Source organism: Gymnoscopelus braueri (genome assembly GCF_963280865.1).
Source record: "Gymnoscopelus braueri genome assembly, chromosome: 6".
Taxonomy (NCBI): domain Eukaryota; kingdom Metazoa; phylum Chordata; class Actinopteri; order Myctophiformes; family Myctophidae; genus Gymnoscopelus; species Gymnoscopelus braueri.
Genome location: NC_137607.1, coordinates 13,889,517 through 13,911,403, shown reverse-complemented (window position 1 = coordinate 13,911,403; position 21,887 = coordinate 13,889,517). Strand labels below are relative to the sequence as shown.

Here is a 21,887-nt window from a genome sequence, read left to right as displayed (position 1 = left end):
AATGGACCCTTACGGGACCATTTGAAGTGCGTTTTAAAAACGTTTTTTTAATTTTTTGTATATCAAGAATCGATTAACCACTTAAGACCGGGAAAGCATCCATGTCATTTTAAGATTTCTTTGGCTATTTTTGAAAAATCATGAAAATATGTGCAAATCTTTGAATATATATTTTTTAAAGCGAACATTTTTAACTCAAATCTTATTGCTTCTGGTTATTCTACAAATGTCTTTTTGAAAAAAATCAGTGGTCCTCAAACTTTTTCATGTCAAGGACCCCCAAAATGATATGTATTTGGCCGCGGACCCCCATCTCAAAATATTTTGTTCCAGGGACCCCCTAGAAGCAAGGATTTGAGTTAAAAATGTTCGCTTTAAAAATATATATATATTCAAAGATTTGCACGAATCTTAACGATTTTTCAAAAATAGCAGATCTACAAGCTCGGTGCCACGCTATGAGCTTGTAGATCTGCTATTTTTTAATAGCCCAAATAAATCGAAAAAATGACACAGATGCGTCCCTGGTCTTAATGGATTTAAAGTACGCAGATCGTGCTCAACTCGTGCGTCATTCTTTTATATGCATGTGTGGTTAATGATCTGTGGTCGTCTGTATTGATCACGTGCGTGGCTGACGTGCGTGGCTGCTGTCTGGGCGGCGGTGCTGAATAATAATGCTCAGTGCGTTCCCTAGTTACCAGGGGGCTTTCAGGACCCGCTCCTCACAACCCTTAAAGCAGTCGTTCTCAATTTTTTTCATGTCAAGGACCCCCAAATTGACACTTATTGGCCCGCGGACCCCCGTTTGAAAAGATATGCCAGGGACCCCATAAGAGAAGATTTTTACGGCTCTAGCAGTGATTGTCAAGCATTTTAATTTCAAGGACCCCCAGTTTGACATGCATTAGGCTACGGACCCCCATTTAATGGCATTTCTATCTCTGGGACCCCAATTTATATTGTAAAATCAATGTAAAATCAATTTAACTCTGAGAGTGTACAAATGGAACCAAATGGACCCGTCGCCTTGCCTACTGCCTTGCCAGTAGGCAAGGCAGTTTTATTTGTATAGCACAAGGCAATTCAATTCAAGTGCTTTACACAAAACATCAAGCAAATTAAACACAATCATAAAATGCCATTAGGATGCATGAAAGAAAAATCATTATAAATGTATAGATACAGTTACAGTGCAGAAAAGAGAAAAAAGAAAAATAACTCGATCAAAGGCAACGGCAAGTAGTACTTTTACTTTTACTCGAGTACATTTTTGAAGTAAGTATTTCTACTTTTACTTAAGTAAATAAAATCAAGAGTACGTCTTCCACCGCTGCCCTTAAGAAATCAACCTGTTGCCATAGCGACGGGAGAAATGCGCGTCAGCCCCGCAACGGGGGGGAGAGGGGAGAGGGGGGGTGAGGAAGAGGAGAGAGGGGTCTGGGCATTTTCATCGCCGCATCATTAGCATATCGGGCCCCCGAGAGCCAATGAGATGACACGAAGTAGGGGATTACTCCGAGGGGGGACTGGCCATGACACAATAGCCCCCTTTCCACCCCCCACCCCCCCCCCCCCCACACACTCTTACAGGGGTAAACCCCCCCACCAACCCCCTCCCCCCACCCCCAGTAATCCTAAGAGAGATCTCCCCTGGGCTGAATCTACCCAGAGAGGACAGTTTCACTGAGAGGGCCACTCTGCCATGTTGTGTGTGAGTTGTTTGTAGATAGATAGATAGATGGATAGATAGATAGACCTTTATTTATCAGTCTTCACTGACAGTTACAGCAGTTAAAGTACACAAGAAGGAGATACAGGCAAAGAAAAAAAGTGGATGTGCAGTGTGTATGGAAAGTCTTGTTAAAAACGTGGACATTAAGACGTTAGTTGTGGACCTTATACTGGCCTGGACTGGCGCGTGTTTTGGAGCTCTGGTGGCTGGAGGAGCCAGGCGACGGTGGCCATCAGACCCCAGCAGCGCTCTTTGTTTTGGGTTTCTGGGCCCTCTGTGTCTTTGAAGTGTTCTCTGGAATGCAGTGTGTGTGAGGAGAGAGAGGAGCTGGTGCTGCTGGTGCCGGCGTTAGCGGTCGGCCTCTTCTTCAAGCTCTGCCAGGCTGCTAGAGCACTGCTACGTTAACGCCCGACATCTCAGTCAGTCTCCCACTCCACACTGATACTCTGTGGTCTGGGCCGGCGGATGTTTTTTTTTGTTTGTTTTGTTGTTGTTTTTTTATGACTTTTTACGCTTTGAAACCCATGGCTCTCTACAGGAAGTGAGTTCGGTGAGTTGAAGTCAGCCTTGCTTTGGTGTCACTTGTTCAGTGTTGTGTTGTGTTGCCTTTTTTAAACCAATAATGAAAAGTTTCTTTGTTGACTTGTTAACGCGTGGCGTTGCCCCCTTACTGGGGTTTTTGGTGACTTAGTTGTCATGTGGGCTTTTGTTTGAGTTTTTGAACGAGTACAGTGGTTCTCAACCTGTGGGTCGGGACCCCACACATGATTATGGGGGGGTCCCCAGAAGACTTTTAAGACCTTTTTAATACCTTAAAAAAAAGACCATTACTGCATCAAAACATTGACCAACTTGTCAAATAATATAAGAGAGAGGCACATTTTTTGTGCCTCGCATCGCGAGGCGTTGTGAGCTTGTAGATCTGTTATTTTCATGATATTTATCTGGGGGGTCCCCAGTTCAAATGAGAACCACTGCATTAGTAGTGTACACATGGAACCAAATGGACCTGTAAGTGTCCATTTGGAACCCCGTCAAGGAACGCTGAGGGGTTCCTGGACCTCACTTTGAGAACCACTCATTTAGATGATGGAGTGTGTGTGTGTGTGTGTGTGGGGGGGGGGGTTAACATAATGTGACCCTAATCTATATGATTGTTGTTGTTTTCCTCCTGTAATTCAGACACATCATTCAGGTTAAGCCACGATCAACTAGATTTTAGCGTTTTCACCATCAAATGCAAGTTAATCTCTGGTCTGGTTTTTGTAGACTAGTGGCAAATCCTTCCAGCTCAAACGTCATCTGGCTGTAATTGTCATTCTTGGGGGCAATGCCAGATGTAAAGGCACAACTTTTATGTGCTTATTTAACCACTTAAACTATATACTACTGTTGACCGGAGTCCCCCAGGGGTCTATACTAGGGCCCACCCTCATTTTTTTCTCCTCCTCCCCTCTACACCAAATCTTGTAGAGTTCGTTCCAAGAATGGGAGATGGTACGTTTTCACGTGGTTGACAATGTTGACAGATTCCACGATGGGGTCGTTTCTGTGTGCGTGTGACGGTTTTATTTTTAAAACCCAGGCTTTTGTAAACGTTCCACAATCTTGTGACAACACAGTTTCTCAGTGAAACGGCTGGTTCCTACCACAGATCAGAGAACAATCCCTCCCACCCCCCCCCTAGATTCACTTTTCCTGGCATATCTCTGCCGGCCCAGCTGTAGCCCCTGACGATACGCCTAATAAAAACCCGGCTCCCTCATTTGCATGCCAATAGCGCCAGCACAGCGCCATGTGTGGCTGCTAGCTCCTAGCAGCAACACAGAGGAGGAACCGGGAGAGAGGAGTCGAAGGAAGACTTGCCTCGCGCTGGCCTCTCTTTGTCCTCCAAAATAGGCCTCGACTCTTAATCCACTGTTAATTTTGTGGAATCAGCCCCCGCGTTTAACCGAGCTTTATCACAGCTCTGCCTCGAGGGCCTTGAAAGTCATGGCTTTCACTGTCCGTTTGATACGGAACATATCGGTGTTAAGAGGTACTGGGTTGAGGTGAGGTGAAGCCCTGGCTGTTTTGTCAGGCTGATTCTCAGGCCACAAGTGGTTGCGGTGCATCATGCTGACGGATCAGTCTTACCGTCTGAAGGAAAGCCGCCGTAGGGTTGTGAAAGCCTCGTCATCGGATCATTCAGGAGGCTTTTAAGGCCGGGGGTAGCCGCGGGGGCAGGACCTCGTGACCCTGGTGGCTTTGTACGGGGCAAAGCCAGGCCAGGCCAGGCCAAAGAGGACCAAAAGCAAAAAGGGCCGGGGCTTTGTCCCAACATTCACAATTCAGTGCTTAATTCAAACTGAATGCCCTGGTGTTTGGGCTGTATCTTAACCCAGTGGTTCTCAAACGTTTACATTTCAAGGACCCCCATAAGTCTGAGAGTGTACGAATGGAACCAAATGGACCCTTATGGATCCATTATGGTTCCATTTGTACACAAAAATAGCCGATCTGGAAGCTCACCACGTCGCAATGCTCTCCCCAGAAGAGGGATGCTAGAGTTGAAGTGGTTGAGTTGAGGGAAATGATGTGATATTGTCAGCCTGATTGATAACGAATATCAAAATGACAATGAACCTGGAAGGACGGTGTGTTTTAGCAGGGCAGTTTGCTGTGAAGGCAGATTGTAGGATGTGACCTATCGATATTTCCCAGTTTAACCCATTAAGACCTGAGGCCGATTCTAAAAAATGTTTTCTAAACTTAACGTAAAAAATATTTTTTTCACAATTTTTCAAAAATAGCAGATATACAAGCTCATAGCGAGGCACCGAGTGCACCGAATAGCCAAAGAAATCTAAAGTGACACAGATGCGTTCCAGGTCTTAATGGGTTAAAGGGATAGTTCACCCCCAAAATGACCTGTTTTCCTATCGATTAGTCACCCCATGGAGACTTGAATTCAAGGATATTTTTGTGTTTTTGGCGCATTCCTAAGCCAATAATTTGATTACCGGCAGAAAGACGCTAATGTTTCCGGTAGGAGACTCAAAGGAGACTCTTTGTGTCTCCTACCGGAGAGACCGCCGGTCATCAAATTATTGGCTCAGGAGTGCGACAAAAAACAAAAAAAAACTCCATGAATTCAATGCTTCATGGGTTGTGTAATTGATAGGAAAAAAGTAATTATTTGGGTGAACTATCCCTTTAAGGTCCCAGTTAAAGTGTGTAAACACTAATAAACCCCAAAAATTATGCAGGAGTTGATTGCTAACTCCATACGATGACAGTGATTTAAGGAGCACCCATTTTCAACCGTACCTTCATATAGTTGGTCCTCAATAATGCCCACCATTTCTGTCGACTCATTCTGTGTCTCATTTGGTGGGCTATGGCTACTTCAGAAACCTGCCTACCAATGACATCATGGATGGGGGGGGATTCAAAGCTAAGAGAAACTGCAGCCTTTCTCTTACAGGAAAGTTGGTATGCTGAAATAGAAGTCGATGATGTCACTGGTAGGCAGGTTTCTGAACTGTCCACAGCCCTCCACTGACACACGGACCCAATAGACAGAAGTGGTACCATATTATAATGAGCATTAGCAGTGGTGGAAAGTAACTAAGTGCATTTACTCAAGTAACGTTTTGTGAGCTTGTTGATCTGCTATTTTCAAAATGTTAGTACCTTTACTTTTGGTACTTTAAGTATATGCTCATGCCAATACTTTTGTACTTTACTCAAGTAACATTTTGAACACAGGCCTTTTCCTTGTAACAGAGTATTTCTATATTGTGGTATTGCTGCTTTTACTTAAGTAAAATATCTGAGTACTTCTTCCACCACTGAGCATTCATTAGTGAGGACCAATTATACGAAGTTGGAAAATGGGTGAAGTGGCCCTTTCAACCACCACTGCCTGTATGATGGTGTCGAGTGGCAAAAAATAGCCAAATCTACAAGCTTGTAGATCTGCTATACCCCCCTGTTACCATTATTCGGCGTCACCCCTTCTACAATTCATGCTAGTGCTGTCCATTAGCGTTCTGACTGTGATCAAGCCATGTTAGGCTGTGATCTCTATCTGTCTGAAGGGCAGACGACAGCTTGGAGTCTGATCCTGGGTTTTGTAAAGAGATTCTCTGTCCTCTTTAAGCCCCCCTACCACCACCACCCCTCGCTGGGTCTGTGGTCCCTCCCTCCCATTAGGGCCATATGGCATCATCTGAGCCCCCCATCCAGCCCACCTCACCCCCAGCTATGTCCTGTTTGTGGTCATGAGGACGGCTCCGTCCTGTTGAGTGACTTTTAGCTCATTCAAACCGGGAACGCATCTGTGTCATTTTTTTATGTCTTTGGGGCTATTCAAAAATAGCAGATCTACAAGCTCATAGCGCCGCACCGAGTGCCGCACTATGAGCTTGTAGATCTGCTATTTTTGAACGATCTTGAAAATGTGTGCAAATCTTTGAATATATATATTTCTTTTTTAACTCAAATCTTTGCTTCTGGGGGATTATACAAATGTCTTCTAAATCCTAACAGTTTTTTTTCTTTTACTTATGTTGCTAATAATAATATCAGTGGTTCTCAAACTTTTTCATGTCAAGGACCCCCAAAATGATATGTATTTGGCCGCTGACCCCCATCTCAAAATATGTTGTTCCAGGGACCCCCAGAAGCAAAGATTTCAGTTACAAATGTTCGCTTTAAATATATATATATATATATATATATATATATATATATATATATATATTCAAAGACTTGCACACATTTTCAAGATGTTTCAAAGATAGCAGCTTGTAGATCTGCTATTTTTGAATAGCCAAAGTTTAAAATAATGATTAAAGTGGTTAAAATCTAAAATGACAGATGCTTTCCCGGTCTTAATGGGTTAAAAAGAAATACACAGATTTCTGGGTTCTGTTCTCTGTTTCAACATTGTGTCAAAATTCAAAGCTGTCATGAGAAGAAAAGTAACAGCGTGTGAATGTGGTTCACTAGTGTGGCCAGAAGAGGGGGCAAGAGCTCCATGCATTTGCGAGGATGCACATTAGCTGTTCTTTTTATGAAATCACAGATTGATCAAGCAACAGTTGAGTTGTGTGTGAAGAGTAGTTTTGAGGTTTCCGTTGTGATTTTGAGAGGCTTACCTGCCCCCCACTCCCTCTACAGAATGTTTTTTTATCTTGCCAAGTACCACCGACAAACGTTCGTTCATGTCGTGCCTACAACATTCGTTGCAATATTTGTGCCCTTCTTCTCCTATTATCCAAGTGAAGTTCTCAACCAGTATGATTATGTATTCCTCCCCCTCCCCTTGTTGCCCAGGCATATGAACATGGTGGATATTGTAGCTCAGAAAATGCCCTCAGAGAGTGACGTACATGTGGCCAGGAGCTTTCTCACGAAGATTTTGCGAAGTTCCATGAGGTATGGTTTCTGTTAGTAGTCGCCGCTAGAAGCCGTTCTCCTTTCTCCTCTCCCCCCTCCCAGGTTTCACCCCATGTTCCGTGTTCTCACCATTCTCCTAAGACCTGTTCATATCATCTCATAGTAACGTTCCCTTTGTATTCCAAGGTTCATCACCTCTCCTCAGCTCCGTGTGGTTGGTGTCATTGTCATTAGAACATGTGGTTCTCAAGCCTTGTTAATGTCAAGGACCCCCATAACTCTGAGAGTGTAACAGGTCCATTTGGTTCCATCTGTGCACTCTCAGAGTTATAGACCTATAAGGAACCCTAAAGGTCCATGGACCCTACTTTGAGAACCATGGCATTAGATGAAAGCTGTGCTTAACTCTACAAGCATGCAGTAGTGGCTTCACTGTTGGTCCATGACATGTCAGCAGTGACATCAGATCTCATAGTACATTTGATGTCATTTACAGGGATGCACCAGTTGGGAAATTCCGAGTCAATACCAATGTTTCAAAGAACAATTTGGCCGAAAGCTGATGCTGATACCAATGTCTTTGTGCTTGTGTTTTTTTAAACTTTCGGCCCTTCATCACGCTATGTTTTAACAAGCACAAATTAAATCATATACGGTAGATTTATGAAACGACAGATAAACGTTCGGCCACTGGCATCAGTGAATGTCATCTTATTTTCTGATGCATCGAGGCAAACATCGGCCGATTATGATGTTCGACAATTGATGCATCCCTAATCATTTAACAAAGAAATTATGTTATTTGTGTATTGTTTTATTTTATATTTTGTACTCTCTCCTGCCATGCATTTCAGAAAGAGCCGTTTTAGAGGGTACGTCTCAAGCTGTCAACTGTACAGAAATTGTTCCAGTGGGGTTATTCTGGAGTAAACCTGAAAACATTTGAAATGGAACTACTGTTATTTTAGAATGGTGGGGTTGCTTTACTAGCTGGCATGGGATTTTAAACTCTTTACATCACTTCCTATTTCACTTGTTTGTCCTGTATCCTGTATAGCTTCTCTGTCCTGATTGGGTAAAACCGTTATCCCTACCTGAAAATGTATTTTTTGTTTTACTAAAGAGATGGAGACTCCATTGCGGTGATTACTATCACAGTAGAGCTTGAATCCTTTTACAGTACGCGTTAGTTTTTACAAATAAGATATGACTTAATCACAGCAGCCATATTATCACTTCCTTCACAGGTGTTACCAATGATACTAATGAAGGCTCTGTTCCATTTGAGTAGTTCTCAGAATTTCCACGACCACCATAACTCTGAGAGTGACCAAATGGAAACAAATGGACCCGTAACCATTTGTACACTCTCAGAGTTACACACCGGCAAGAGGCCATTTGGAACCCCCTCAAGGAACCATGAGGGTCCCTGAACCCCAATTTTAGACCCACTGGTGTAGCAGAGTGTTTCCAGTGAGCCAACGTGCACAACATCAGCACCCTGACTCTGTTTGACCAGAATGGAACAGAGCCGTCATTAGTATCATTGGTAACACCTGTGAATATCTGCTGAGCCTCTTCTCTCATGTAGTATAATGGTATGTCAGTAGCACATTGCCATGGTTTCTCCACAAGGGGCCGCTGCCTCTCCGTCTCTCATCCAGCTGTGTTCTGTGGCTTCCCTCTCTCTCTCTCTCTCTCTCTCTCTCTCTCTTCTCCTCTTCCAGGAGGAGTGAACCCATCAGCAGGCCTCACTCCTGGCACGCCACCAAGTTCAACGAGAGCCAACCGGAGACCACGGCCAAAACCCAGTCTCCACCCGCACAAGTGTGGCACACCAGATATGACGCAAGGTAAGGCTGTTACTGCAGCCATGAAATGTTCAGTGGTGGAAAAAGTACTAAATTGTTTTACTTAAGTAATCATGTATCAATACGGCAATAAAGAAATACTCAGTTACAAGGAAAAAGTCTGGAATTCAAAATGTACTTGAGTAAAAGTGCAAAAGTATTGGCATCAAAATGTACTTGAAGTACCAAAAGTAAAAGTACTTATTGTGCAGAATGTCCCATTTCACAAGTTCAAAATGTTTAAAAAATCTTTTGAAAATAGCCGGTCTACAAGCTCACAACGACGCCTTGTGAGCTTGTAGATCTGCTATTTTCAAATCGCCGAAATAATATAGGGCTGAAGTGGGTAGTGTGTTTTGTAATAATAATCAAAATCTACAAAGTAACTAGTGACTCAAGTTTTCAAATAACTGTAGTGGAGTAAAAAGTAAGTACAACATTTGCCTCTGAGATGTAGTGGAGTGGAAGTAAAAGCATAGAAAATTGGAAATACTCCAGTAAAGTAAAAGTCCCAATTTCTTTTTACTTAAGTACAGTACTTGAGTAAATGTACTTGAAATATTACTTTCCACCACTGGAAATGTTGGCCTCTGCATTCTATAAGCCGTTGCTGTTGGCGTGGAAAACCTCTGATCTCCAAGTTTCTCTAGTTTTTTCATAAATGAATGCCCTACCTCGACATACAAGAGTGCCACACAAAAGTAGTGAAAATAGCAGATCTGTAAGCTCACAACACTTCGTGAGCTTGTAGATAGGCTATTTTCAAATCCCCACAGTATAAAATAGTGGTTAAAACCTCAAAGTGGTTCATGTTTAATAATTATAGTCCGACGACATGATATATGATTCTGAAATGGCCATTCTGTGTGTATAGTATGACTGCAAATGAGTGCTTTTACTTATGCCGCTTTAAGTATATTTTCATGCTAACAAAGTCTTTTTGTTACTTTTACTCAACCCATTTAGACCAGGAAAGAATCTGTGTAATTTTTTGATTTCTTTGGCTATTCAAAAACAGCAGATCTACAAGCTCAGTGCCGCACTACAAGCTTTTTTTCTCCTTCTTTGAATGTACAGTATATGGGGTTTTTTAAGCGAAAATTTTTAACTCAAATCTTTGCTTTTGGGAGATTCTACAAATCTTAAATAAACTTATGCTGGTATAATATCAGTGGTTTGGTTGTCAAACTTTTTCATGTCAAGGACCACCCAAAATGATATGTATTTGGCCCCAGACCCCATCTCAAAATATGTTGTTCCAGGGACCCCCCAGAAGAAAAGACTTGAGTTCAATATGTTCCCTTTAAAAATATATATATATTCAAACTAAGATTTGCACAGATATTCACGATTTTTCAAAAATAGCGGATCTACAAGCTCATAGCGCGGCACTCGGTGCCGCGCTATGAGTTGTAGATCCGCTATTTTTGAATAGCCAAAGTATAAAACGATGGTTAGAAAGTGATTACACAGATGCGTTCCCGTTTTTTTACGGGTTAAGTCCAAAATTTGAGTACTTCTTCCACCACTGATTCTGCCTTCTAGAAGTCCAACTCTTAGTGTTTGACAGACTGTGTTGTTCTGGCAACGCAGGCGTTCTGTGAAAGTTTCCTACGTATTTTTCTGTGTTTGGAGGTTTTTTTTGAGCAATGAGCCTGCAAGATGGTGGAAAATACAATCTTTTGATGTCATCATCACATTCCGTTGTCTGTGATGTGACAGTGAATCTTCTGCTCCCATTATGAACGTGTTATTCCTCATTATATTATGTGCAGAAACGTTGCCGTTGATACGGATCGCTTTTTGCAGAATAGCAACGCTATGAAGTCAAATCCAAAGAGAGAGATTTCACTCAAACATAATCTTCCTACACATTAACCCATTCGAACCGGGAACGCATCTGTGTCACTTTAGATTTATTTTGACTATTCAAAAATAGCAGATATACAAGCTCATAGCGTGGCACCGAGTGCCACGCTATGAGCTTGTAGATCTGCTATTTATGCTTATTCTGCTTATTTTAAATCGTGAAAATTTGGGCAAATCTTTGAATATATATTCTACAAGTCTTCTATATCCTAACAGTTTTTTGAAAAAACTTATGTTGCTATAAGTGCTCCATGTCAAGGACCCCCAAAATGATATGTATTTGGTCGCGGACCCCCATCGCAAAATATGTTGTTCCAGGGACCCCCAGAAGCACAGATCGGCGTAAAAAATGTACGCTTTAAAAATATATATATTCAAAGATTTGCAAAAATGTTCAAGATTTTTCAAAAATAGCCAAATAAATCGAAAATGACACAGATGCGTTCCCGGTCTTAAAGGGTTAAAATCCTACATTTGTACACTCTCAAAGCGTTAAAAGGGCCAACGTCAGATATGTACATGCTTCAGCATATCTAGACTAAACTATCAGTTGCTTTTTAAAATAATTATATGGAAATGATTTGTACCTGTGTACAGGTGCAGGTGCAGGCTTATGCAAAGGCTCAAATGTGACTTAGATGGCATGTTATGTAAGACAGATGCCAGGGTCATTGTTGACCTGGCATCCTATAGTGTGTATAGTTTCAATGTACAGGCTGATGATAGGTTTGCATTTGATGTATTATCTTGTTGTTGTCCTTGCTTACTGTAAATCACTCTGGATTAAGAGCGTCTGCTAAATGCCTAAATTGTAGGTCGCATCACGGATATTACAGTAATGAAATTATGAGTGGAGGAAGTTGTTAGTTAGTACATACTGTATAGGCTGTACTTGGTATAATGTTGGCCAATAAATGTACATGATTGTCTAGCGTTCAAAACAAGCTGTACAGTTTATGCTCTGGCAGCCTCTCTATAACCTGACACCGTCAAATGGAAGACGCTTGCGACACACATTTGTTTCACAGCCTACTTCCCAAATGCAAATGAGATTTCCGTAGGGAGGGAGTTTACCAGGCTAGCCTCTCTACTGTTAAATATCAAATGAACCCATTAAGACCCGGAACGCATCTGTGTAATTTTTTTATTTGAGCATTATTTTAACCTTTTTTAACGAGTGCCGCACTATGAGCTTGTAGATCTGCTATTTTTGAAAAATCATGAAAATGTGTGCAAATCGTTGAATATATGTATTTTTAAAGCAAACATTTTTAACTCAAATATTTGCTTCTGGGGGTCCCTGGAACCACATATTTTGAGATGAGGGTCGGCGACCAAATCCATATAATTTTGGGGGTCCTTGACATGAAAAGGTTTGAGCATCACTGATATAGAAACGTAACATATGTTTTTCAGAAAAGTGTCGGGATTTAGAAGACATTTGTAGAATCGGCTTCAGGTCTTAATGGGTTAAATGTATATTGATAATATACAAGTATCCCTGTATTTGTGGAGTGGTTTGGTCAAAAGCTGTAGCAAGGTAAACGCTACCACAACTCCTGACATCACAGCCCTCAGTATTATGGAAATGTTGGTGTTTTTAGCAGTTCAAAAAACATTTCCAAAATTTCGCAGAATGTTCGCCTCTTATGACGTGGCCGGAATAGGGACTCTGGGGTTCATGTGGTTAAAATGATCTGTTGCCCTGTCTTTACATTTTCATACACACTAACTGTAGGCGTGTCTCTTTCCTCTGACCCCACCAGTTCGTCGTCCACCGACCTCTCCTCTGGATGGGAGCAGACCAACCTGCGGCGCGTCTCGGACCAGTTCAGCTCCCTGGGCAGCATGGACAGCCTAGAGCACGTGTCCCCCCACCACCCGTACCCCCCCACCAAGTCCCACAACAACAGCCAGGAGCACCTGGACCCGGGGGGAGGCAAACGAGACTCGGCGTACAGCTCCTTCTCCACCAGCTCCGGCACGCCCGACTACACGCTGTCCAAGAGCAACGCCGCCTCCACGGAGAACATGCTCTACAAGGTCAGCCAGTGGGACTCGGCGGGGCAGCAGGGGGGCGTCGCCAAGCACGGCGGCGGAGGAGCCCGACAGCCCGGCCAGAGCCTGACCGACGGCGCCAAGCAGCAGGACGACAGACCCGGGTACTTGCACGTGGCGGGAGGAGGAGGCACTGGGGGCAGAGATAGCCCGGCGCGCGCCGACAGCCCGCAGGCCGGCTCACGCCATTCCAGCTCCAGCAGGGCCAGCTGTGGACCCGTGTGGCACGTCCCCGAGAGGAAGAAAGCCACTTCTTCGCCCTCGCCTCCACCTCCGCTGCCGCCGGTACGCAGCGACAGCTTCGCCGCGACCAAGGTCGTCCACGAGAGGGGGCTGGTCATAGCCTACCCCGAGAGCCCCGAAACAACGCACGTCGTCGTCTACCCTAAAGCCCACGAGAAAGCGCCGGAGAAAAGAACGGAGCCTGCCGACAACGCCAAACGTGCCGCTGAGAGCCGACGTAGCCACGTACCGCCGGCCAAAAGCGACACGGATCAGTTTTACTTTACGCCCGATAGCTATAATCAGAACCAGTTTGGTTCAAACAGACAGTACTCCCTGTCCAGCAGTGACGTTCGGCTCGGCGGCCAGCCCTCGCAGCCGTACAGCCAGTGGCACTACACTAGCGGCGACCAAAGCACTTTGTATTCCCAGACCAAGACCGTGTCGGTTGCCAAGCCGACGCAGAACATAAGCGGCTACTACAGCAGCATGCAGGAGCTGCCCACGGCAGCCTGCTCCACGGGCCAGCTCTACGGCCCCAACAACCAGGGAAGGAACTCCTCAAATCCCACCGCCGTGGCCTCGTCCACGCCAGCCGTCATCAACCAAAACCCTGACAGCGCCGCACACAGATACTACTGCGTCACGGCACGCCAGCCTGGCGGACACCCGCTGTTGGGGAAGATGACGGAGGACAAGAAAGGCGCCGCGGGAATGGAGGTGACACAGGTGACAAATGACCCCCAGACGGTCCACAAAGCTAAATATCAACTGCCTTCACAGCAGCTGCAACAGCACATCAAGAACACCAACGGATACGGCAAGCAGGAAGACGGCCTGTGCCATAAGCAGACGCCCGTAGCGGCCTCGCCTGCCGCCATGCCGGAGACCTTGCTAGCTAAACCCGCTTTAGACGACAGAGGAGGAGGCCAGAGGCGGATTCATTCCCAGAACGCAGAGACGCCGTACGCGAGCAAACAGCCCGAACAGAGGCGGTCTCTGCCGGCTACGCTGCAACAACAACGAGAACTACCACAGGAGGTCAGACGTCCCAAGCAAGAGGGCGGCGCCGCCCAGATCTGCCCCAGGGCCACGCCCATGCTGCACTCCCTGTCGGCCGAGACCGCCGACCGGGACGCGGTCGAGTCCCTCGATGGCGGCAAGCAGGTCCGGCGAGCGGACCGCTTCGCCACCACGCTGAGGAACGAGATCCAGATGAGGAGAGCCAACCTGCAGAAGAGCGTGAGCGCCGCCGCGCTCACCGGCGCCGAGGCGGCGGACCCCGAGGGGAACGACGACGACGACGACGACGTCTGGAAGTCCAAAGGAGGCTCGGCCCCCACCTCGTACAAGGACAACCTGAAGGAGGCCCAGGCCCGCGTGCTCAAAGCCACCTCCTTCAGGAGGCGCGACCTGGAGCCCGTCCTGCTGGAGCACCCCTCCGCGGAGTCCTCCGCGCCGCCCGCCTACTCGGCGGCGCTGCGCAAAGACCTCGGCTCTCTGCCGACCGTGTCCGAGTCTCTGGCGGGGAAGGCGGGACCTCCTCCTGTCACGCGGATCGGAGGTCGGAAGCGCTTCCCGGCGGAAAAGAAGGCGAGGTCTTTCTCCGAGCCGGATAAGATCCACGAGGTGGGAACGACGGAAGAGGCGACTCCCTCGGAAAACAACCAGCGGAAGCACTTTGAGGTTGCAGGTAATTATAGGCTGCAACTATCAGTTATTTTCTTTGCAATAATAGCGATTCATCTAAATATCACACCCAGTGTGAAGTGCCTTTGATGAGTTCATTTCATTAAGCTATTTGAACTAGAGGAACAATGTCAAATCCCTGTCCATTCATTTCAAGGCTGCTCAACAGGAACACAGAGGGGGCGGGGCTGAAGTAATTACAGCCTGTCCCTATTGGCCGTCAAAGAGCACCTAGCAAGTTTGGGAAGTTTAGCATGCTGGGAACTGGATTTATGGCTGTTTAAAGCCCAGACAATAGGAACACAGAGGGGGCGGGGCTTAATCAATTACCGCCTGTCCCTATTGGCCATCTAAGTGCACCTACCAAGTTTCGGAAGTGGCTTAAGCAATTATTGTTGTAGATCGGCTATTTTTGAAAATCAATTATAAATAGATATATTTTTTAATAATAAATTAAACTGAATAGTTGGATTAACTATTGCACCCCTACAGGTAAACCAGCCTTTCCCAAACCTCCTCCGATGCAATACTATTACGAGGACCCCAAGGAGGCCAACAGCACAGTCCTCCTGGGCTCCACGGGCCAACCGGAGGGCCCGGCGTCGGCGAAAGGGATCCAGTGCCGAGCCGTTGAGTACGGAGTCACGGAGGACCAGTCGGCGCTTCACTCGGTGCTTCACGGGACGCAGACGACAACGCTCCTGGAGCAGCAGAGGCTGGGCACCTTCGCCGAGTACGAGGCCAGGTGGAACGTCCAAAAGAAGGCCGGCGAGACCACCCGGGCCTCCGGAGGGCGCTACCACTCTGCCGACAACATCCTGGACCCGGGGCCGGGGGAGGAAGTGACCAAACCCAGCTGTTTCCACCACGAGAGGTCACGCTCCTCCCCCTCAGCAGACTTCTACAGACAGGTGAGGTCTTCACCTCTAGCTCTGCAACTATACGTTTATCTTTTTAAAGGGATAGTTCACCCCCAAAATAACCTTTTTTCTATCCATTAGTCCCCCCATGGAGACTTGAATTCATGGATATTTTCAATAATTTGATGACCGGCAGCGGTTCCGTTAGGGGACACAAAGGAGACTCTTGGATAGAAAAACAGTTATTTGGGGGGTGAACTATCCCTTTAACTGTGGCTGGCACTCTTAATGTCTTCCCATTTTCACGTTGTTTAGACTACAACAACAGTGAGCTTTGCCCTCATCAGCGCACCGTGACTTTATCAACGTGCACCATATTATGAAATGTATAATCCTTTGTTTAGACAAGCTCTGCTCACTGAAGTGACTAAGAGAAAGGCGCGACGGAAAGCCAAGTCAAATATTAATCCAGGTTTGGCGGTAGAGGCACACCCTCACTTTTTGTTTTGTCTCGTTAGAAACCAAACAAGCACAAGCTCCAAGTCTCTGAGTTTGACAGGAGCCTTTTGACACCTGTGAGAACTAGAAGCTTTGTCTCTCTGCAATGTTTTGTATGTTTGTTGTTGTTTGTTTTAGTTTTTTTTAAAGGGGACATGCCTTTGTCTTTGTGTCCTCTTCTTTTAGCAGAAGGCTCCGGCACCGGGCAGAAAGTCTGCAGAATATTCACAGCAGGAGGAGTGTCAGGCTGTCGAACAGTCGGGAAGCGACGCAAGGTAAGAACCTGTCTTATGTTTTCGCCCCTGACCCCTGTGTGTCTGTGAACAGCTAATCCTGGCGTGAAACCTACTCCCAGTAGGCCAAGGGAGAACCTCACGGTGGCGATATAACAGCTCGCTTCACCTTTTTTGGCCTATAAAGGCGGTTACACACCGGCGAATATGCGAATATACGCAAAATTCGGACTCGTTCCGAATAATTAAAAGACACTTTTTCGCTTCGCTTTTTCGCTTTTTCGCTCCATGTAAGCTTGCATTGACTTTATAAGTTTTTTTTTTTTTAAGTATTATTCGCCTGAAAAAAAACTGTTGAACAATTGCACAATCAAAATCATTTTTTCCCTGGATTCCTTGGATCATGACACAACTTCCACTAATTTCTGCCAACTAGATTTTCCATCCTTTTGCGTTTTCTTCAAAACACACTTTGCTACAACAACTCTTACAACTTTTGTCCAAAACTCTCACAAACGGTGATGGCACATCACGGTACATATTTATCTCTGAAGTCAAGATGTGATCAAGATATATCAGTCAGATTTCCCACATACCATTAATTGTCTTATAGCAACCCTCCAACATTTGCGGGCCCTGGGTAGACAACCCGCCCTGGCGGAGACCGGCGCTCTGAGGGGTTAAGAGGTTACTTGATAAAACAATTCCGTCGCCACCGTGGCTGCCAACACGGATGGCACGCTCGTTGACGTGCGCGTCCGTCGGCAGCTCAGGGCACGGCTTTGCGTGCCTCAAGCCAGAGCTGTCGACACGCCAGGTCTGTTGAGGAAACAAGAACAAGTGCTTCCTCTTCCACAATCATAGTGGAGAAAACAATATAGTTGAACCAGTGACCTTCTGATTATCAGACGGCCTCTACCCCACTAAAGGTGACTCTCCACCAAACAGACTACTTCAGACTGCAACAGACATTGTTGTGCTAATGCGTTAGAGCTGGCAGGCTGGCCTGCCCGTGTTGCCAGGTCTGCTTATTATAAGTGACTTTGGGCGTGTTTTTCTGTAAAGTCGCTTGTAAATATCCATAGTTGCTGGTTGCTTTTGTTTGGGCTTGTTCCTGAAGTGTAGTTGCTCATTGGGCTTGCTTTCAAGATTCTTTTTGAAAATAGCTGATACAATAGGGCTCAAGTGGTGAGACTGGTCGCTTCTTTTGGGCTTGTTTTCATAGACCTGGTCGCTTCTTTCACTCACATAATCTGGTAGAATCTGGCAACACCGAAGCCGGCTCGGACCAAAACTTTACCCCCCCTCTCTCCCCCCCTCTTCACTACCCCACGGCTCTACCAGTCGGCCCAAAGACTGAACATGCTCGGTTTCTCATCGTCGGGGTCGATAGAGGTCCGGACCCAACGGAACAACGCTATCCGACAACAAGTTGTCGGCAGCAGACGCTTTCCAACGCCTCCCGCCGCCGAGTCGAGACTAAATCGGTGCCTTAGGTTACAGCCGCCCAAAAAAAATCCGATATGCAAGCTCCCAGTGCAGCGCGTTGAGAGCTTGCAGACCATAATCATTACTGTACTCCTCTCATACTGTAGGTGTCACGTGGCTTTCTGTGTTTTCCTCTGCATCCCTGAAGGCTGTCAGTTGGTAGAGGTTTTGTCTGGGGCAACAGTAGGGTCCATTATGATGAGAGCAGGCATACATACATGCATATATACATACATACATACCAGTGTGGCCCCTAGCCTCGGGGGCCAGCTGTCACAACAGGGGCCTTTCTTTCTCCTGGAGGCTCGCTGGTGGCTTTTGTGTTTATTAATGGAGGCTTAGTGGCGTGGGCGAAGCATCTGACCATGTCTGGGGACAGAGAGGAAGTGTTTCATCACCCCTCCCCCGGTTACCCCACCACTCCCCCTCCGGGCCCCATACCCAGGATGCCACCGGGGACCCCCAGAGGTCACTGTGGACCCCCGAATTAGATATCATCACTGTTTCAGGTGGAAACCTCAGTATGTCCAAAACTGTTACTCGTCAGGAAATGGAAAAAAGAACCTGTGTTCCAATGGAAGTTATTATTTAGTCACAAGCTCTGTTTTTTATATATTTTTTTAATACCCACAAGACACACTACTTTCACTTTTCACTTTAGGTCCGCGGCCAAACAAAAAAACAACAACAACCGCTTAATTTAAAGGAGTAGTTCACCCAAACAATTATTTATTTTCTATCAATTACACACCCCATGAAGCCTGAAATTCGTATTCGCATTCCTAAGCCAATAATTTGATACGTTAAATTATTGGTTTAGGAATGCAACAAAAACTACTCCTTTAAGCCCAATTTAAACAAATAGTGAAAATAGCCGATGTACAAGTTATTTTTTGTACGTTTGGGTCCCGGGAAGACACCAAATATTTATCTTTTGGGGTTTTGAGCTGAGAAGGTTTTGGTAAAACTCTGCAGCGGAGCCACTGTACTGTTGCTGCAGAGTGACCTAAATAAATGTGCCATGGGCGGCCTGCCGGTCATATGAGAGACTTTTCCTTTTGCTGATTTCAGTCGGCATGCAGCGCTGAGAGAGAGAGAGCGAGAGGGGAAAACTTAGTGTGGAAAAAGATCTGCTCTGAATGGAATTATTTATGAGACTCTGACGGAGTGCTGAAATGGTCCGTATAGCTCTTAATCCATTTAGACCGGGAACGCATCTGTGTCATTTTTTTTATTTCTTTGGCTATTAAAAAAATAGCAGATATACAAGCTCATAGCGCGGCACCGAGAGCTTGTAGATCGTCAGATTGTAGATCTGAATCATGACAATTTGTGCAAGTCTTTGAATATATATATTAATATTTTTATCGAACGTTTTTAACTCAAATGTTTGCTTCTGGGGGGTCCCTGGAACAACATATTTTGAGATGGGGGTCCGCGGCCAAATACATATAATTTTGGGTGGTCCTTGACATGAAACAGTTTGAGAACGACTGATATTATAGCAACACAAGTTTTTTGTGTTGCTACTGTTAGGATTTAGAAGTCATTTGTAGAATCTCACAGAAGCAAAGATTTGAGTCAAAAATGTTTTGCACGTATTTCCAAGATTTAAAAAAAAATTGCAGATCTACAAGCTCATAGCGTGGCACTCGGTGCCGTGTTATGAGCTTGTATATCTGCTATTTTTGAATAGCCCAAGAAATCTTAAAATGACACAGGTTCCCGGTCTTAATGGGTTAATGGGAAGACCACCACAGTATACAGACAGGAGATGATGTCCCACTGGTCAGCCGGTGGCCAAATGAGAATCTAAATATACAGTCTACTCAGTCAAATCTGATTGTTAATTTTACTCTTGAGTGTAAAAACTGACCCTTAAGGGTCCAAAAAAAAGTATACCTATAGTGTACAGGGTTTAAGTGGTCAAAATAGCACCATAGAGTTCACACAATAGAAACATGTTGATGTGTATTAGGTCTGTTAAAGACACACTGCTCTGGAATAGTCCTGTAGGCGAGGTGGTTCACACAGGTCACATGTTTGGTTTCACTTCAGTATTCATGACACGGTTTCACTATGACACAGTTTGATCTGGTTGAGGATAAAACACTAAAACCATTCTTACTTGGCTGCTGTACTTTCATTGTTGCCATTATCTCTTTGGACCTTATCACAGGGACTGTTTGTTCCTTTTTAACCACTTAAAGGGGAAATCCACCCATTTTCAATATTTAACTATGTCATTAATATAGCATAAAGGAGTTGTGTGGAAATAAGAAAAAATTTAAAAAAAAATTAACATTGCAAAAAAATGTAACATTGCAAAAAAATTAACATTGCAAATTACACCATGATGAGTCATCACAGTGTAATTTGCAATGTTAATTTTTTTGCAATGTTAATTTTTTTTGCAATGTTAATTTTTTTTTTAATTTTTTCTTATTTCCACACAACTCCTTTATGCTATATTAATGACATAGTTAAATATTGAAAATGGGTGGATTTCCCCTTTAAGATGCTTAAAGGGCAAGGCCACTTTGGTAGAGGTTTGGGTTGTGTAGTTACCTTGCCATGATGTAACTCCAAAGGTGGACAAGACATCAAAAATAATTGCTCCATTGATTAGAAATTGCTAATTCAAAGTATGCTCCTCATTAACTTACATTGTACGGTGAAACAGCTCTCAAAGTCACTCTTTTAGAACGTAAACAAACACAAACAAAGCTGATTCAGACAATATAGAACATATAATTTCTAATCAATGGAGCAATTATTTTTTATTTCTTGTCATGTTACATCATGGCAAGGTAATTACACAACCCAAACCTCTACCAAAGTGGTCTTGGCCTTTAATTACATACGACGGTGAACGCATATACTGTGTCATTTTAGATTTTTAGCTATAACCATTATTTTATACTTTGGGCTGTTCAAAATTAGCAGATCTACAAGCTCATAGGGCAGCACCGAGTGCCGCGCTACAAGCTTGTAGGTCTGCTATTTTTTGGGGGGGAAATCGTGAAAGTTTGTAACTCAAATCTTTGCTTCTGTCTTCTAAATCTTAAACAGTTTAAAAAAAAACGTATGTTGCTATAATATCAGTGGTTCTCAAACTTTTTTCATGTCAAGGACCTCCCACTCTGTGCCGCACTATGAGCTTGTATATCTGCTATTTTTGAATAGCCCTAAGACATCTAAAGTGACACAGATGCGTTCCTGGATTGAATGGGTTAATCTTTTTCTTTTCTTTTTTCAGTTTGATTACAGCTATATCCAGCTCTGAATGTTTGTTCTGTGGGATGGAACACACACACACACACACACACACACACACACACACACACACACACACACACACACACACACACACACACACACACACACACACACACACACACACACACACACACACACACACACACACACACACACACACACACACACCTATTCTAGCCTGGATGACGATGGCTACTGAACCATGGTGACTTAATTTTTTTCTGTTCATTTCTTTCTGGCGGGGGGGGGGGGGGGGAAAGTGACTCTGAAATGGATTCGCAAACTCTTTGGCGTTTCACGGACAGTGACACCCGTGTCATTATTTTTAGCGTGCTTGTTTTCCTCGGTCACATGCATGCAGCTGGAGATGCAGATTAGATCTCATAGCTCTGATCTTTGGATAGATTTGTTTGGTGGTCTTTAGTCAAACCAGTTTCTAAAGGGAGAGGGGTGTTACTTATGGTAAACGAGACTAGTCTAGTCTTGATTCTTGATTCTCTTGTGTAGTCTTGGGCTGGGGGTTCCATTGAACATTGGAACATGGAACATTGGAACTCTATACAGGACGGTTGGCCACTCACCATTACATTGTTAGACAAGAAGCAATGACCTCCACCTATGTTTACATTACAAATGAGTGTCAATGACCGGAGTCTGCTACTCATACCTGTGGATTTGAGAGGGGGTGCATTTGTGTAATGGAAACGGTAGATATTTTGAT

At 44.7% G+C, this 21,887-nt stretch overlaps 1 protein-coding gene across 4 annotated transcripts in view; it reads left to right on the top strand.

The window, feature by feature from the left end:
* Positions 1–21,887, top strand: part of shroom2a (shroom family member 2a) — a 93,489-nt gene that overhangs the window by 54,118 nt on the left and 17,484 nt on the right. For 3 of the 4 annotated variants that reach the window (XR_013933347.1, XM_080431498.1, XM_080431499.1), the window contains exons 4-7: positions 8,848–8,973; positions 12,606–14,812; positions 15,301–15,719; positions 16,353–16,441. Coding sequence is in view for 3 of the 4 variants with exons in the window: in XM_080431498.1 (XP_080287624.1) it covers positions 8,848–8,973; positions 12,606–14,812; positions 15,301–15,719; positions 16,353–16,441 (2,841 nt within the window). In the remaining variant the exon portion in view is untranslated. The remainder of the gene's footprint in view (positions 1–8,847; positions 8,974–12,605; positions 14,813–15,300; positions 15,720–16,352; positions 16,442–21,887) is intronic. The other variant, XM_080431500.1, reaches the window with a different exon arrangement.